The 20,009-nt window shown below is 34.8% G+C and overlaps 1 protein-coding gene across 1 annotated transcript; it reads right to left on the reverse strand.

Moving 5' to 3' along the window:
- Positions 1-440: 440 nt before the first annotated feature.
- LOC108478341 (heavy metal-associated isoprenylated plant protein 12-like) lies at positions 441-1,422 on the reverse strand. Its single transcript, XM_017780793.2, has 3 exons — positions 1,270-1,422; positions 1,104-1,179; positions 441-996 (listed from the first exon to the last, which is right to left on the reverse strand). Exons 1-3 carry the CDS (start codon positions 1,273-1,275, stop codon positions 671-673), a joined length of 408 nt encoding a protein of 135 aa, XP_017636282.1. The 5' UTR covers positions 1,276-1,422; the 3' UTR covers positions 441-670.
- Between the last annotated feature and the right edge of the window lie 18,587 nt (positions 1,423-20,009).

Here is a 20,009-nt window from a genome sequence, read left to right on the forward strand (position 1 = left end):
ATAATTCAATGACCTTAAGTGCAATTTACCCCTTTAAAATTTGTGTCAAGCGGAAAAGTATATATTTATATATATATATCGTAGACCAAATCTCAACACCTTTCAACGCGTCCTTCAAATTGTTGATTTGTTAATTCGATCATTTCGATTTAACAAATGATTGGATTATATAATTATTTTACTAATTTAATGAATAAACCAGCTAATTCAATTATTATCGTACACATCACCACATATAAATTTAATAAATTCACCCTTTTCTACAAATTCCTGGTTACCTAAGCAGAAAATGATGCTAACAAGAGCTTAAAATTCAAAGAAAGATAATTACCGTCTGCGAAATTGGTTTTGATTTCTTTACGCTAATATTGTAAATCCACGCCGTCTTAAATTGATAACAATACATGTACTGTTCAAGATAAAATTCAATCCATCGTAAATAAAATACGCAAAAGTAATGATTTTAATTTTCCATTACTAATAAAAATAGAATACAACATATGTGAAAACAAAAACTAAAATCAATCCACCATGCTGTACAAAAACAGAATTTAAAAAAGAAAAATAACCAATCCATAATGTGTTTTATTTTATTTTTATTTTTTTGTTTTTCATCTTCTTCTTCATTGAGTTTTCCAACTAATATATGTATATATAAAGAACAAAAATTTTAGCAGATAACACAACCAGCCGGATCTTCCTCCACACTTTTACCGTAACTGTAATAATCGGGTACCGGCGGATAGTATTGGGGCATTGAGGGGTGATAAACGTACTGTACCACCGCGCCTTTGGGCGGATCTTTGCTCGTATCCGCCGGTTTTTTCGGTTCATCTTTCTTGGGCTCTTCTTTCTTCTTCTCCGGCTCTTTCGCCGGTCCGACCGAGACTATTTCAGTGTAACATACCTTCCTTAGTTTCCTTACTGCCACGACTGGATCAACGTCTCCCGTGAGTGTGAGTTTTTGGTCCTTGTCCAGGGCAACTGATTCAACCCCTGCAACCCACCAATAAAATTCAGTTAAGTTAGTTTTTTTTTTTTTTTGTCTGGCTTCAAGATCTGGGTGTTTTAAGTTGGTGATAACAGATACAAATATACAATACCTGAAAGACCAGAGGCTGTTTTCATGGCTTTTTGTCTGCCTTTGTTGTCGTGAAAATCCAATTTCAGCACCACTTTCTGTAAGAAAACAGAACCAGTTTCAGTAAACATATATATATATATATTCATACTATGTAAGAAAACAAATTAAAGAAATGGAAATCTAACCTTCATTTTCAAGCTTTGGGGATAATTTGTGTAACAGAAATTGAAAGAGAAATAATAGAGGGGGAAAAAAAGAGAGAGGAAAGTAGAAGTGTAGGAGAAGCTTTGGGTTTGACGGGTAATTGCTGAAGGTTTTTGCGGAATATATAAGGGGACAAGTCAAACTGAAGTCAAGTTATACACATGGGTGCTTGCCTTTCTTAACTTCCTTCAGGTTCGTGGAAGATACGTCGACCAAACGACGTCGTTTCACGCAATCAACCTTTTTGAAAGCAAAAGGGCCGCCTTCACTTTTGAAGAACAAAAAAAGGTCGCTTTGAAAATTTGATAGTGGAACCTTCCACTTTACTCGGTTTCTATAAAATTATAACAATATAAGTTGGTTAAATCAATTTAATTTTAAATTTTATTTATTTATTTTTATTAATTTCGAGCAATTCGTCCAGAGAACGATTTTTCTTTTTGTTTAAATTAATATATCAGAGTTTCATAATCCAATTGATTTGATTCCATTCTAGTAATATTGCAAAAAATGTTTGAGATTATTGAGATGAATTAGATTTAAAATTTAAAATATATTGAATTTATATTTAAAAATTTTAAATTTTAAAATTTAATTAAATATTGATATCCTATCCGAGTGATTATCTATGTATTAACTTAAATTATGCCGAATAAAAATTTGAATTTTATAAATTTCAAATTTTAATGATTGTATGCATTGAAATTTTACTTCCGTACAATTTCCTTGTTACCTCAGGGGAAAGTGATGGAACAATAATTTAAGGTCAAATTCTGCTTTAGGCCTTTTACTTTGCATAAGTTGCAGATTTAAGGTCGATTTTTGATTTAGTACTTTTAGAATTTAAAAGTTTTAGCCGTAACTAAATAATAACCATTAAATTTGTTAAGTTATGTTATTTTTAAAATTTGACGTGTCAAACTTATTATTACACGTGTAATGCTATGTCAGTTTGTTATTTTTACATATTACTTACAAAAAATCAATTAATAAATTTAAATATTGTCGTTTGTATTAAGACTAAAATTTTGAAATTCAAAAGATATAACCAATAAGATTGTTCCAATTGGTGAATGTGAACTAAGTCTATAACTAACGCATTATACAAGACTAATTACAAAACTTAACCAAATAAATTTATTTGTTACCATATGGTCAGGACTAAAATCGTTAAGATTAATTGTTTAATTAATATTTTCATTAAAAAAGTGATTTTATTTATTTTTAAAAATTAAATAAGAATGCAAAATGACAATGTAATGGCCAATTTTTGGCCCAAGTCAATAGACCCAAAATAACAAAAGAGTTCAAAATATAAACAGTCTATTTACAAATAACCCAATTATTAAACAAACCCTAACCCCTACCTTGTCTGCCACCACTCTTCACCAAATGGCCACCGCGTACACCACCAATCGCAGGCCTCACGCGCATCTGACACCACCTGCAAGCACGCAAGCAACAGACAAACAAACAACAAGCAAAAAAATAAAAAAGAAGCAGAAAACAAAGAGCAAAAAAAAAAGAAAAAATAGATAATAGAAGTAGAATGAGTCGATCTTCGGCTATAAAAGGCCACATTCGACTTCTTTGTTTTTTACGCATATCAGCCAATCAAAAAAGCAAAAATCAGAAGAGGAGGTGGAGGTGGATTTTGAGTCTCGTTTTTTTCTTTATTTTCTTTCTATTTCTTTATTTTTTTTTACTTACGGTTTTCGAATATTTCTTCAAAACAAAAGAATATAAAATGAAGAGAGGGAAGAAAGCTTACCGGGAAAACCCGAAGTCGTGTCGTCGGAATCTCTGCTCCGTCGGTGAGACCGATTCCCAAAAGGAAAAAGGAGGTCTCTTCTCTCGGGTTCTTGGGCTAAGGAAAACACTGCCTTCAGGTGCTCTAAACTGAGGTTAAGAAATCCCCTCACACGGTCTCAACCACCGCCCTCGGTGGCGTCGTGAAGGTAGCGGTGATGATGGGTTAGAATGAACCCTAACAGAGAAAATAAATGGAGAATGGTTTTTTTTTAGAAATGGGAATGAAATAATAAAAAAAAACAAAACTTTTAAACTTAAATAAAAGCACAAACTGGGCCGTTTGAGAGCTAGGGGGTCTGCTTGTTGTCATCTTTTGGGATATTCATATCCGTAGTCCCTTCGTTTTCTTCGTGTTTTAATTTAAATCTGTTCCCTTTTATTTGTTTTTATTTTTGCCCCAAGGTTTTTGTATCTGATTCATTCTAGTCCTGCGTGAAACGATGCGCAGGGAACTTAAGGAATAATCTTCCGATCAGTCCTCAAACCTTGAGGCTCTCTCTTTTTTTTTTATTTTTGACCCCGTGTTTTTTATTTTGTTACAGTTTTCGTTTTTACTTCATTTTTGTTCCAATTTTATCCTTAATCGGTTTGATTATAATTTGTTTTCTCTATTTATTCTGATTCTAACTCTTTTGCCTTTATTTATTCCTTTAATATATACATTATTTATTCTAAATGCTTTTATATTTCATTTGTTAAATATTCTATGTATCATATCTAAATCGTCATTATGAAGTATATTGATATTGTCTATTTTTTATCCTTTTACGCATTATATATTTTAAACTCCATATTTATAATTTTAAATTAACTTATATATTATTTAGTTCAAAATTATTTTATACCTTATTTCAAACCCATTCTACTTATTCCATGTCATCTATTTTACACTTTTAATTATATATATATCACCCATTTTAAAATTATTCATATGAATCTTTTGTAACTTGCTTTATATAATATAAGTTTTAAAATTCTCTTACATCATTCATTCTATAAACCTGCATCATGTGTCATTCATTTTAAATTGTTTTATTATTTATTGTAAAATTTTATATATGTTATCAATTTCAAATCGTTATATCTATTTTTATATATATACTAATTATTTCTTTGACGTATTGTATCTTACCTATTTTAAATTTTCTTTTACATATATTCTATTTTTGTACATTATTGATATTATTTTTTTCTTTCTTTTCACATTATTTATTTTAAACTCATTTCTTATCATCATAAAATTTGTTTTATACTTTATTCATTTTAATTTGCTTTATTTTATTATTATTATTATTATTTTTAAAATGGCTATATTTTATTTAATTCATTTGTATTTGATTACTAGTGATTAATGCCTAAGTGATATATGTTATGTGAATGTTACTATTGTATGTATTATATTTAGTTTATTCGTATTTTCATTATTGTCATTTGCTTGTATAAACATTGTATTTCATGTTGTATTATCCCGTGCTTTACGATATATCTTTGTTTTATCTAGCCTAAGTCGTATCATACATTAAGCCCAATACATTCATCCAATAAGTCATTTTATTTTAATTTAACAAATACACGTCGTTTAAATATCGTACTCGTTACTATTCAAAAATGAAATTTCCCAAATAAAGGCAATGTTTTGCATTTTGGAACATCGAGAATTGTGCCCTAACTTACGGGTTTCGATTTCCTCATTGTTTCTAAATAGCAAATATCCTTTTCGAGTTTTAAAACACATGGATTTCCAATTAAAGTTAAAGACAACTTGCGCTCAGGAGTTCATGGTATCGTGTCCTAACTTACGGGATGTGATATTTCGATATCTCGAGACGAGGAAATCTTTAGCAATCACTTTGATTTAATTCGAACTTTTCAAATTAATGTAAATAAAAAGGATCGAATTTCAAATCCATTCCCGATTTTCAATTTTCGACTTTGAGACACTAATTAATCAATTAGGTACCAATTTTGGGCGTTACGAGGGTGCTAATCCTTCCTCGTACGTAACCGACTCCCGAACCCGTTTTCTCAAATTTCGTTGACCAAAATGTCGTTTTAGTAAACTAGAATGTTTTATTAAAACAAGGGTGATCCGATCACACCCAATAAAGATCGGTGGCGACTCCCGTTTTAATTTCCACTTTCAAAACCGAAGTCGATTCTCGTTTCCAAAAAAATGGTTTCGACAGCTTGACGACTCCACTGGGGAATTCGAGAGTCAAGCCTTAAATTGGTTAATTTTTGTTTTTTTCGAAAATTGAAAATCGGTTTTAAATTATCTGATTGCATATTGTTTGTTATTTTCGTGACCTTCTTCATAATACGCTTGATTTAAGTAGTTTAGTTCTATGATGTTTCTTTGCATATTGTATCGCATTTGTAACACTCCTTACCCGAGACTGTTTCCAGAATCGAGCACGAGGCATTACTAAACTTATTCTATCCCTTAAATAGGTTTAAATTGTTTATTTAAGCATTTCGGAATGTGCTACCATTCTGCGTTGTAGTCGCCTAAAAATTCATATCTTGAGTTCCGAAACTCGAAATTAAGATCCGTAAATTTTTCCTGAAACTAGACTCATATATCTATCTACTAATTTTTTTCATAGATTTTTTACTTGGCCAATTAGTACAGTTTATTAGTTAAAGTTTCCCCTGTTTCAAAACTCAACTGCACTAACCTCTTGTTACTACGAACCATGTTTCTTTCTGTACAAAATTCATATAACTAAGCCGTTTGTTTCTATTAAAACTAGACTCAACAAGGATTATAACCATATAAAGTATACCTTCTAATTAGTTTTGTACAATTTATGGTGAATTTCAAAGGTGAAACAGGGTTCCAGAAATTGCTCTGACCCTGTTTCACTAAAACTCAGATATATAATGAAATATAATACCTTTACCTATTTTTCTTATTCCATAAGAAAATAGACATAATAAGCTTTAATTTCATATATTATTCATCTTCAAACTATGTTTATAAAATTTTAGTGATTTTTCAAAGTTACGTCATTGCTATTACTTGAATCTGTTTTAGGTTACTTTCACATTTTTCATAATTTTCATGTGATAATCACCATTCAATCATACATATTAATAAACATGCATATCATCGGCCATTTTATTAGCTAATCACTAGCAAGTATTTACACATCATTCATTGTTCATATTATACCAAAAGTGGCTAAGTTTCTATACATGCCATACACAAAACAAAACGTCTAATTATACCAAGTTATTTCTTTGATAGTGTGATCGGCCTCCGACGTTTCCTTCGATCCCCGAGTGGCTAGATAAGTACTATAAGAAGAAGAAAATAAAGAGATTAAGCACTAGGCTTAGTAAGCTTACAAGCAAATAAATCACAACATTCAACATAATGGATAATTATGCATAATATCATCTAACATCATAAATTTCTTTACTTCTCAATTTCTATCTTCTTCTTTATTCCCTTAACTTCTTTCTTACCTGACCTTTCCTTTTTCATAAGTATAATCTACTTTTCCTTTGCTGTTAATTCACTGTAATTTAACTCGTATCCTGACCCGTTGAACCACTCGGAATACTAAGGATACTAGGGTCGTTCCTGTCTATCAATATCCTGCCAATGCCATGTCTTTGACATGGACTTACATGAATTATTCCTGTCTCCAATGCCATATATAATATGGACTTACATGGCTCAATCCTGTCTCCAAAGCCATATTTCTAATATGGACTTACATGGCTCATTTCGTTCATCTGTCAACCCTAATATCCTAACATTCCTAGGGTTCAACCGGCTTTCTAACACTTTTCCTCTGTCACTTCACCTTAAATTCGACTTTAAATATTTTCATAACATAAATATATAAATGCTGAAATTGACAATAATAATGTAAAATAAAAGAATATTGCATTTATTTACTGTAAACTTACCTCGATACAAAATGTGACTAAACTTTACAATTTAGTCCTTTACTTTTCTTTTCCCGATCTACTCTCGAATTTCGCTCTTCTTGATCTATAATAGCAAATTTAGCTTATTTAATATCAACATTTATCAAAACAACCCTTTACTCAAACTTTGGAAAAATTACATTTTGCCCTAAACTTTCACATATTTGCACTTTTGCCCCAAGGCTCGTAAATTAAACTTCATCCTATTTTCTTATGTTTTATGACATGCTGATCATTTTTCCTTCTATGTCAACATCAAATTCACACACTAACATGTACTTATGACTATTAGGTATTTTTACCGATTAAGCCTTTTACTCGTTTTCACTTAAAACCAAGTAGCACAAGTTGTCTAACATAATTTAAAACCTCATATTCCATCATAAAACATCAAAATACACAAATTTCACCTATGGGTATTTTTCCAAATTTGATTCCTAACTTAAATTATTGCTAGCATAAGCTTTATCGAGCTACCGGGACTTAAAAAACGTAAAGATCATTAAAAACGGGGCTTGAAATCACTTACTATGAAGCTTGAAAGTTGAATAAACCCCAGCTATGGAGAGAGGTAAGGTTCTGCTGGTAACTTGAAGAAGATGATACAATTTTATCATCTTTTTCACCTTTTTATTAATGTTAATAACCAAATGACCAAAATGCCCCTCCTTACTAAACTTCCAAAAATTCCTTCCATGTCCTAATTTTTTCCATGAACTTAAAATTGGTCAAATTACCATTTAAGATCTCCTAATTAATATTCCAAAATAATTTCATACTAAAAACTTCTAGAATGCAAGTTTTGCAAATTATTCGATTTAGTCCCTAACCTCAATTTAAGCACTTTATGCATAGAATTTTATCACGAAATTTTCACACAATATATTTTCTTTTACATATATTCTATTTTTGTACATTATTGATATTATTTTTGTACATTATTGATATTATTTTTTCTTTCTTTTCACATTATTTATTTTCTTTTACATATATTCTATTTTTGTACATTATTGATATTATTTTTTTCTTTTCACATTATTTATTTTAAACTCATTTCTTATCATCATAAAATTTGTTTTATACTTTATTCATTTTAATTTGCTTTATTTTATTATTATTATTATTATTTTTAAAATGGCTATATTTTATTTAATTCATTTGTATTTGATTACTAGTGATTAATGCCTAAGTGATATATGTTATGTGAATGTTACTATTGTATGTATTATATTTAGTTTATTCAGTATTTTCATTATTGTCATTTGCTTGTATAAACATTGTATTTCATGTTGTATTATCCCGTGCTTTACAATATATCTTTGTTTTATCTAGCCTAAGTCATATCATACATTAAGCCCAATACATTCATCCAATAAGTCATTTTATTTTAATCTAACAAATACACGTCGTTTAAATATCGTACTCGTTACTATTCAAAAATGAAATTTCCCAAATAAAGGCAATGTTTTGCATTTTGGAACATCGAGGAATTGTGCCCTAACTTACGGGGTTTCGATTTCCTCATTGTTTCTAAATAGCAAATATCCTTTTCGAGTTTTAAAACACATGGATTTCCAATTAAAGTTAAAGACAACTTGTGCTCAGGAGTTCATGGTATCGTGTCCTAACTTACGGGATGTGATATTTCGATATCTTGAGACGAGGAAATCTTTAGCAATCACTTTGATTTAATTCGAACTTTTCAAATTAATGTAAATAAAAAGGATCGAATTTCAAATCCATTCCCGATTTTCAATTTTCGACTTTGAGACACTAATTAATCAATTAGGTACCAATTTTGGGCGTTACGAGGGTGCTAATCCTTCCTCGTACGTAACCGACTCCCGAACCCGTTTTCTCAAATTTCGTTGACCAAAATGTCGTTTTAGTAAACTAGAATGTTTTATTAAAACAAGGGTGATCCGATCACACCCAATAAAGATCGGTGGCGACTCCCGTTTTAATTTCCACTTTCAAAACCGAAGTCGATTCTCGTTTCCAAAAAAATGGTTTCGACAGCTTGGCGACTCCACTGGGGAATTCGAGAGTCAAGCTTTAAATTGGTTAATTTTTGTTTTTTTCGAAAATTGAAAATCGGTTTTAAATTATCTGATTGCATATTGTTTGTTATTTTCGTGACCTTCTTCATAATACGCTTGATTTAAGTAGTTTAGTTCTATGATGTTTCTTTGCATATTGCATCGCATTATTGGTCAATTTCACCCTCTTAAGTGAAAGTGAGAAACTACTCCTTCGTGAGGTCTTCACCTCCGTATAGGATAGTGGATCGCTTTCGGGATACATCCGTACCTGCGTCTTCGTGAGGTTTTCATCTTCGTATAGCCGTAGGGAAATGTATTCCCCTGAATCGAACTCGGTCCGTATAAGCCTATAATGGGCGAGGGTCGAGGAATCTGCTGGTTCAGGTACCTTTACCTTAGAACCGAACTACATGTAATGAGCCCTAGGAGCCTACCCTAGGTAGAACCACACCGAACCCTAGTGGTTACCCTATTAGGCGTTTGTTTACTCCTTATTTGTTTTGAATTCTATTCTTTGTATATAATACTAACTTGTTATGTTTTGATTGTTTTCGCATGGCATCTCATCATAAAAGGGTGTTGATTTACGTTCGGTTACTAAATAGAAGAGTTTAGCATGGAAAAAGGATTTCTTGATAAAGTGGAGGATAATGCGCAAATCGAGTGTGGTCTCGAGAGAACATAATAAGAGAAAGGAGATAGTTTGACCAAGGGATATGAATCGGAGTTGTGGGATTTCACTCGCATCGGTGTGACTCAAAATGACTGCAAGAGTTAAAGGATATATGGAATAGTTGGAATGGCGAAGTCAAGCAACTCTTTTATCAGAACTACGGTGATTTACCCTATTTGCTCAATGTAAAGGTAGACAAGTACTTGTTTGGGCTCTCAGCTTTTGGAACCTCACATACAGCTGCTTCACCTTCGGAGAAGTGGATTTAGTACCTACTGTGGAGGAATACATGGCGTTACTTAATTTCCCGAAGATTCAGGCTGATAGAGCCTATTCAAGACCTGTCAACATCCCTCACTTTTTGAAGAAGTTGATGAATGTAACGGGGATGAGCGAGCAATGGGTTGCAGCTCGCATCAAGCAAAAAGGGGATAGTAAGTGTATTCCTTGGAGGAATTTGAGGGACTTGATTCTTGCTCACCCGGATTCGAAGAAAAGGGTTGACGTTTTTGCCTTAAGCCTCTACGGTTTGATCATCTTTCCCAAGGCGCTAGGACACATAGATGAAGCGGTCTCAGATCTATTCGATCGGCTTGATAAAGGTACTACACCTGTCCCAGCAATACTAGCAGAAACTTTCAGATCCTTGAATGTATGCCGGAGAGCAGGCGAGGGAAGATTTATCGGTTGTGCTCAGCTTCTTTTGGCTTGGTTCCATAGCCATTTCTGGAGGGTGGAGAAGGTCTCTTATCTGGTTTTCTCTAAGGATTATTCCCCATTAAGGGAATTCGTGGCCATACTGAGGCGGGACGACATCTCAGAAGAGAAATGGATAACTATTCTCCAGAATTTGAGGGCCGAAGATGTTGAATGGAGAGCTCCGTGGATGATTCCTGACGAGATCTTATATAGGTGCGGTGATTTTGACTGGGTCCCTCTGGCCGGAATATGGGGAGCCGTTGGATACGCTCCACTAATAGTATTAAGGCAATATCGATCAAGGCAATTTATACCGGTGACACAGGGTTTGGCACAATGTGAGTTCTCCTATAAAGACAATAATTATAAAAAGAGGGTTCGCGAGATATCAGATGCATGGAACCAAGCTCAAGAATGAAAGGATTTACCACAGTTCGATGACCACCCGGGTATGAATGGTGGTGGGGTAGGAGAGTCAACGACAATATCCTAGGCGAATCAAGGAACACTCAATCGATAGAGGAGTATTTACGGGTTATCCCATCCGAGTTAGAGATCATTAAACAAGACTTTGAGAGAAGGAACTCAGAGTTGGGGAAGAAGATAGAACAGCTAGAAGAAGAGAAAATGAAATTGGGATTAGACGTCGATATCTACAAGCTAGAGGCTGAAAAGTTAAGGAAAGGAAAGAACAAGGCCGATGAAGGTTTGGATAGTTTGAAAACCGATTACAAGAAGCTGCGTATGTCAATAAGAACTGCCGGTTTAGGTAAAACGTCAGAGCAATGGCATCAAGAGATCAAAGTGGAAAAAACTAGAGCCGACCATTGGGATAAAAGGTTTCAAGATGCCCGAATACGAGAGGACACTCTGAAAAAGAGTTTGTTAGAAAGCCAAAACGAAAAGGAGAAGTTACGTGCCCGGGTGGTTGAATTGGAAAGATCACTTCATCAACATCGTAGCTGTAATTCGGTAATTGAGCTGAAAGCTAGTCTGAGCAGGATCGAAGAGTTGAAAGAGAAAGTAGAAGAACTCGAGACTGCACTACGAGATAGTAAAATTCGAGTGGAACTGCTTGAGGCAAACAACGACCATTGCAGGGAACAGCTTCACCACTCTCAGAACTAGATTAGAGATAGAGATTATGTCATGGGCGAAGCTGTGGCTCAGGTTCGAGAGGTAGCCGATCACTTGCAAACCTTGGCAGTCCAAGCTGATGTATTAAGCTTAAAGTACGAGTCAGAATCAGATCGAGGCCGAAAACTAGCTTGGCTCCTTAGAAAAATTAAGGCTTTGGGCATTAGGGCAAAGTCGTATATGTAATCACCCGTTCTATGTAAAGAAATTTTTCTTCTAGTGAAGTTCTTCTAATGAAATTGAATTAGAATCAACGCCTTTTTTGTTTTGCATTCATTCATTTGCATTACATTTCATCATGTGCATTAAATTTCATGAAAAGACCCTGATTAAACAAAATTATTTCAGTTAATCTGGAAACCAACGAGAATCAACCAACCGAACACAGCTACTATACCCGCCGTAAAACCAAAGCAATGGATCAGAGATTAGAGAGAATAGAACAAATGCAAAGGGAAATGCAATAGCAATTACAAGCACAGATGCAAGAGCAACTGGCTAAGATACAACAAGATATGAAGGAAAAAATGGAAGAATCCCAAAATAATCTAATAGGCCAGTTGGTGCAGTTGCTGGCTAGAGAACGCGAGAAAGGGAAGAGCACCATGGGGAACGATAATGAAGACCCTATCTATCTTCCAGGCTTTGCTTCGATAAACACTCAACCACAATCGGAGGTGCATCCACGAACGGTATCCGTCACTATTAAGCCCCAGCAATACCAGGCCAATGCCTCGACACCAATAAACATTCCTATAGGATCAGACTCTAATCCCGGGGATAATCCAGCTAATCCATTTATCCTGGACCTTGATGACATGGTAGAAATGGAGAAAAGAAAAGTAGATATGGCAAAACAACTCGATAGTCGGTGCAAATGGCTTGAGGAAAAATTCAAAGCAATGGAAGCTGCTGATTACTGTGGCGGGATCGATGCTAAGGACTTAAGCTTGGTCCCAGATCTGGTGCTCCCACCAAAATTTAAAACCCCGGAGTTCGAAAAGTATAACGGGACGAGCTGCCCTGAAGCTCATATTACGATGTTCAGTCGAAGGATGACAGGGTATGTTAACAATGATCAGCTGTTGATCCACTATTTCCAGGACAGTCTGATCGGAGCTGCGGCCAAGTGGTATAACCAGCTCAGCCGTGCCCAAATTGGTTCATGGAAGGACTTGGCTCAAGCTTTCATGAAACAATACGGTCACGTGACGGACATAGCACCTGACAGAATCACCCTACAAAACATGGAAAAGAAGCCGAGTGAAACCTTCAGACAATATGCACAACGGTGGAGGGAAATAGCGATGCAAGTCCAGCCACCCCTCTTGGAGAAGGAAACGACCATGCTATTTATTAACACTCTAAAGGCCCCATTCATTAACCACATGTTAGGAAGTGCTACTAAAAGCTTCTCGGACATAGTAATGTCCGGAGAGATGATAGAAAACGCAGTAAGATGTGGGAAGATTGAAGCGGGGGAAAATGCCAAGAGAACGGCTCCAAGAAGGAAAGAAAATGAGGTGAACAATGTGAGCGCATATCATAAGGGTTATTCCAAGCCGGTCACAGTAAACCAGCTGAGGGCAGTGACTACTAGCCATCAGGGCTCCGCGAGTCAAGATTCCAACCCAAGGCCTAACACGGAAAGAGTCCAGTTCACGCAAATCCCAATGACGTATAGGGAGCTTTACCAGAACCTGTTCGATGCGCATGTAGTGTCTCCCTTTTACCTAAAACCCATGCAACCTCCATTCCCAAAGTGGTATGATGCAATGCATAATGCGAATACCATGCAGAATTATGGGCACACAATTGAGAGCTGCACGGCCTTCAAAAATTAGTCGAAAGGTTCATAAAGATGGGCATTGTGAAGTTCGATGATCCCACAAAACCTAATGTGGCGGGAAACCCATTACCCAGTCATTCAGACAATGGGGTAAACGCGATAAGCGAAAGTGGAGGAAGGAGAACTAAGATAGACGTATCGGAGGTAAAGACCCCGTTGAAATGGGTTTGGAAGAAAATGGTGGAAGAAGGTTTACTTATACAAGGTTTAGAGGAGAAGCTCGAAGGAGGAAGTACTATTGTGAATTCCACGACGAGGAAGGGCATGAGATCCAAAAGTGCAATGAATTCAGGGCTCTGGTACAGAGATTGATAGAAAATAAAGAGATCGAATTCTTTGAGTACACCGAGGGCCCGAAGGAAGAATATGTCTGCACGTCAGAGCAAGGGCCGACCAACAATGTCTGAGGGGTCAATCATCCAGTCGTAATTATATCCCGACCAAGAGTCAATGAAGTCGGAGTACCAATTGCGCCAAAGGTCATAATTCAAAAGCCCGTTGCTTTCCCTTATAAGGATAGCAAAAGGGTTCCTTGGAATTACGACTGCAATGTAACGATCCTGGGAGGGGAGAATCCAGTTGTCGCTTTGGAGAAACGTCAAGACGAGGGTTTCTATACACGCAGCGGAAGGCGTTATACTCCGAACACAAAGGCAGAATCAGCTAAAGGAAAATCCGTGGTCATTGAACAAGAAAAGGAAAAGACGACCAGACCTGAATCACCCGTCAATGAGCCTGTAACTGAAAAAGAGGCTAAGGAGTTCTTAAAATTCTTAAAACACAGCGAGTACAGCGTTGTGCAGCAATTGCACAAACAGCCAGCTCGTATATCCGTACTAGCCTTGCTATTGAGTTCAGATACTCACCGAAGTGCATTGATGAAGGTTTTAAATGAAACATATGTTGCGGATGACATCTCTGTTAACAAACTTGATCGCCTAGTCAATAACATCAGCGCGGATAATTTTATTTTCTTTAATAATGATGAAATACCACCGGGAGGCATGGGATCTACAAAGGCCCTACGCATTACCACTCGCTGCAAATGATACACATTGCCGGGGGTATTGATTGATAATGGATCGGCATTGAATGTCATGCCCTTGTCCACGTTAAATAGGTTGCCAGTGGATAACTCTCACATGAAGACATGTCAAAACGTCGTGAGAGCATTCGACGGTACGGAAAGAAAAGTGATGGAAAGGATTGAGATACCTCTCTTGATTGGCCCAAATACATACGAGGTAGACTTCTTGGTAATGGACATCAAGCCATCATACAATTGCCTGTTGGGGATGTAACACCCCGTACCCGAGACCGTTTCCGGAGTCGAACACGAGGTGTTAACGGACTTAATTTATTAATTAAACAGCTCATACAATTCATTTTAAAATTTCCAGACAAGCTGGATAACTGCATCACAGTCGCTTTAAAAATCATATCTTGAGTTACGAAACTCAAAATCCAATTCCGTAAATTTTTCCTGAAACTAGACTCATATATATATCTACTAATTTTTTTCTAGAATTTTTGGTTGGGCCAATTAGTACAGTTTATTAGTTAAAGTCTCCCCTGTTTCAGGGTTCAACTACTCTGACCTCTGTGTATTACGAATCAGATATCTCCCTGTACAGAGCTTCAATGACTATACCGTTTATCTCTAATAAAACTAGACTCAATAAGGAATCTGTACATATAAAGCATGACTTCTAATTATCTTTGTAAAATTTATGGTGAATTTCCAAAGTCAGAACAGGGATCCAGAAATCGCTCTGGCCCTGTTTCACAAAAATTTAAACATCTCATAAAATATAGCTCATATACCTGTTTCGCTTATTCCATATGAAAATAGACTCATCAAGCTTCGATTCCATAACTTATTCATTATTTAATTCCATTTCTACTATTTTTAGTGATTTTTAAACTCACGTCACTGCTGCTGTCTGAATCTATTTTATGGTAAATTTTACCTATTTCATGGTTTCCATGGATTAGCTAGCAATTTGACATACATAATACCAAATATGATCATGATTAGCCATTCCAATGGCTAATCATTACCAAGCATTTCTATCTCCATACCACTCAATAACCATATCATAAGACCATATATACAAAATGATTATAATGCTATACATGCCATACTCAAAATATACAAGCCATTATGTCAAGATGGTATACGGAGCGTGCCTCCGACCGTTTCCGATTTCCGAACTGGCTTGTCAACACTACAAGGAATGAAAAGGAGGGAGTAAGCATAAATGCTTAGTAAGCTCACATGCAAATAGCAAGTAACATAACCATATAAGCAAACATAAAACATCATTTGCATAATCATCACCAAGACATTCATATCACCTTTTCATTTATCATCTTACCATATTGTTGTTATATCGAGTTTTCAACCCGAGGGTTAAGTACATACCTGTTCAAATTATCCATTTCACAACACTTACCAATACGTCCCTTTCATCTTGAGTATTCCTCCATTTGAGTAGAACTTTACCCGTTGAACACATCAGAATATAATTCGGATACATGGATAACTTGCACATAAGTGCCACATATTCAATCAAGCAATCATGTAACCCGCCCATAAGCGAACTCGGACTCAACTCAACGAGCTCGGGCATTCACATCCATAAGTGAACTCGGACTCAACTCAACGAGTTCGGATGCCTAGTTACATCTCACGAACTCGGACTCAACTCAACGAGTTCGGACGCTCGCATCCATAAGTGAACTCGGACTCAACTCAACGAGTTCGGATGCCCAAATATCCCAGTGACATGTCATCCTAATCCATTCCTGAGGTTCAACGGGACCTTTTTCCCAATCATGTGTCTCAACCATCTTCTACGGAATGCCGATACCGATACTCGGTAGTATTTCACATTTTCCAAGTATATCACATAATTTGACATATTATCAAACAATTATCACAAGTATAATATTTCATAATAATTATCATATCATTAAAAAAACATTAAAACATTTAAAATAATAACTATGTTACCAACATTTACATATGAACTTACCTCGTATGCGAAAATGGCTATTTTACCATTTCGTCCACAACTTGGTATTTTCCCCATTTTAGCCCAATTTCAGTTTTCCTTGCTCTATCATTTAAAATATAGTCTAATTAGGACTCACATTATTCAAATTGACCCAAAATCATATTTTTGAAAAATTACAATTTTGCCCTAAACTTTTGCATATTTACACTTTTGCCCCAAAGCTCGTAAATTAAAATTCAGCCTATTTTCTTATGTTTTATGACATGCTGATCATTTTTCCTTCTATGGCAACATCAAATTCTCACTCTAACATGTACTTATGACTATTAGGTATTTTTACCGATTAAGCCCTTTTGCTCGTTTTCACTTAAAACCGAGTAGCACAAGTTGTCTAACATAATTTAAAACTTCATATTCTATCATAAAACACTAAAATACACAAATTTCACCTATGGGTATTTTTCCAAATATAAACCCTAGGTTAAATTATTGCTAGCATAAGCTAAACCGAAGCTAGGGACTCCAAAACGTAAAAATCATTAAAAGCGAGGCTAGAACGAACTTACAATCGAGCTTGGAAGCTTGAAAACCCTAGCCATGGTTTCTCCTTGCTATATTCGGCCATGGGGTTGAAGATGAGCAAAATTGGCTTTTAATTTTGTATTTTAATTCATTTTACCCTAAATGACCAAAATGCCCTTACTACTAAACTTTCCAAAATTCCATCCATGTCCAATTTTGTCCATAGACTTAGAAATTGGTAAAATTACTCTTTAAGGACCTCTAATTAATAATCTAATTCAATTTTATGCAAAATACTTCTAGAACACAAGTTTTGCAATTTATTCAATTTAGTCCCAAATTTCAAATTAAGCACTTTATGCATAAAATTTCTTCACGAAATTTTCACACAATCATGCAATCATATCATAGACCTTAAAATAATCATAAAATAATTATTTATATCTCGGATTTTGTGGTCACGAAACCACTATTCCGACTAGGCCCAAAATCGGGATATTACAACTCTCCCCTTCGAGGATTTTCGTCCCCAAAATCTTACCGAAAAAGTGGTCTTCACTTTTAATCTCATATTTGGTGTCAAGAACTTGCACTTAGACTGTACCTCTAATACATCTCTTCAATTTCTCATATGATCTAAAAGCTTACGCCTCAACTCTCAACCTGTTTTAAATTTTAACCCTTCTCAATTTCCCATGATATCATGACATAAAACCGGATCTCAACTTGATTTAATGGAGACCGGAATTCCAAGAAATCCAACAATCAAAGAGACTTGAAATTCCATGAATCTGATGAGTAGGAATTCATTCAATACAGATGTGATTTATAGATCTCGCCAAACATTTAACAATAGGATACATCACATTTTTCTCTTTCCGCTATAGAAATAATTCTGATATGGCCTCAAGAATAATCCTTCTCATTTCCATCCCAATATCAACATTGACAAGGATAATTTTGATAGATCCCAATGCTCGCTTTAACCCTTTAACAACTCCGATTTTATGTAACATCGGATGCTCTAAACTATCACATTACCTCACTGTCTTGAAACACATCACAATTCATACAACAATACATTACTGAAAGTCAGGAAGTCATTGCTCAATGTAGACTAGTCTAGTTCAGACGCTTCGGTTACCAATATTCTCATCTATCCGAACTCTGTCAACATGTAATAAACTTTTCAGCTTTCACAAGATGGAAACCTTATCATTCAGAGTGACTTAAACTAATATTCAACTCTTTCTAATAAATATACACTTCTCGTTCAAACTATTTACTCTTTTATACGTACAAAATGAAATTCTATTATCAGACTTGGGAAAAATAATCCTGACATAATTGTCACATGAAATCTTTCAAATAAATAATTTACCATCTTGACTAAAACTCGCTTTTATCACCTATGCCTTTCTCGATGTCAAATCCTTACACGTAAATTAGAAAAATCCCAATACTAAAATCACCACATTACCAAGATCAAATTAGAAGTATAGTCATATTTGGCATGATTATCACGAAATGAAGAACGACTTGAACATGAGTCATAATTGACAAATTATGGAACAAAGATAACAAGAAAACCGAATAAAGAAATCCAAGATAGAGAAACCCAGAATAAAGAAATCCAGAATAAAGAGATCCAGGATAAAGAAACCCAAGATACGATACTATGCCGGAGAATCGAAAACCAAATTCATAGAGAAAATACAGAATACCCTGATAATTCTTCAAAGAAAGAAAGTCCAAAAGAAAACATTATTTAATCCCACTGAAATCAAATATAACAAGATCAATATATCTTCCCATACATATATATCGATGAAGCATCAAGTAGAAGAAAGCAGAATCATAATATCATATGAATTCTCTCATCAATTCTTATCAGACGAAATGAAATAGAATACCCGATGAAATAGAGCAATATAAATTATAAACCAGTCAGACTACCAATGCTTTCATCCAACACCAAATTAGAAGACATTCCCATATAACAAGAATTTCTTCAGAAGATCAATATCCATAGAAATATTTCTGAGAACGGGTGAACACATAGAACATCTCAAAAGAGACTGCTAAATCTGTCCGGTCATAACTGTCACACTCAGATAATTCACATTTGAAATATCATTTCCCCAACTAGTTCTGCCGTCACAAATTTCATATTAAATCATTCACTAAAGAATGTCAGTTCTGAATAAATTTCGATTTACACTTTTCTCGACCTTGCACTTGAGTAATTCGATTTACCAAGGAGAATTCCTTTTCTAATCGGGACGATGCATAATTCCAATAATCTTTATATCAATCCGATACTTTCGGCTCTAACTTTACTTATCAGCTCATTTTCAATCTCGAATCATACTTATAATTATTCTATCCTTTGAACTCTTTGGGTTCTCAACCGAAACTTATTCAATACAAATCTCATGAAATTCCATTATAAGTACCACTTTGGTAAGGGGGAGGGGTTGTAGGACCTCTGACTCGACTTCTTATACATACACATATGACACAACTTCCATCATCATAGTAACATCATCAAAATCATGTCATTCATTCATGTTGGCTTACACCAATTTTCCTATTGTCCCATTTAGACAATATACTTATGCATACATTCTATATTTTCTAGATAGCTTTACTTATCCATTCATTTAATTAAATTAATTCATGCTCATGACATTATATAAGGCCAAACAAACATAAATATTTGCATCACAATCACAACTTTCATTTCGTGCATCATCATGTACATATCATTACAATCATACAATTCAGTCCAACAATTTAACATAGATAAGTTCATTTCATTATAATCCTTTATCTCATAAAAAATTGTATATCATTAACATTCATCAACATTCGACGTCCAATCAAGACAAGGACATTTTCATCCGTATTATGATATTATGACCTTTATTCATACCTCTACTACTTTCTATTTATTCCGTTCATCTTATCAAGTAAGCCACATACACTACATCGTATGAGCATTAAGCAAATATGGATATTTATC

This window comes from Gossypium arboreum, chromosome 12 (assembly GCF_025698485.1).
Source record: "Gossypium arboreum isolate Shixiya-1 chromosome 12, ASM2569848v2, whole genome shotgun sequence".
Lineage (NCBI taxonomy): Eukaryota > Viridiplantae > Streptophyta > Magnoliopsida > Malvales > Malvaceae > Gossypium > Gossypium arboreum.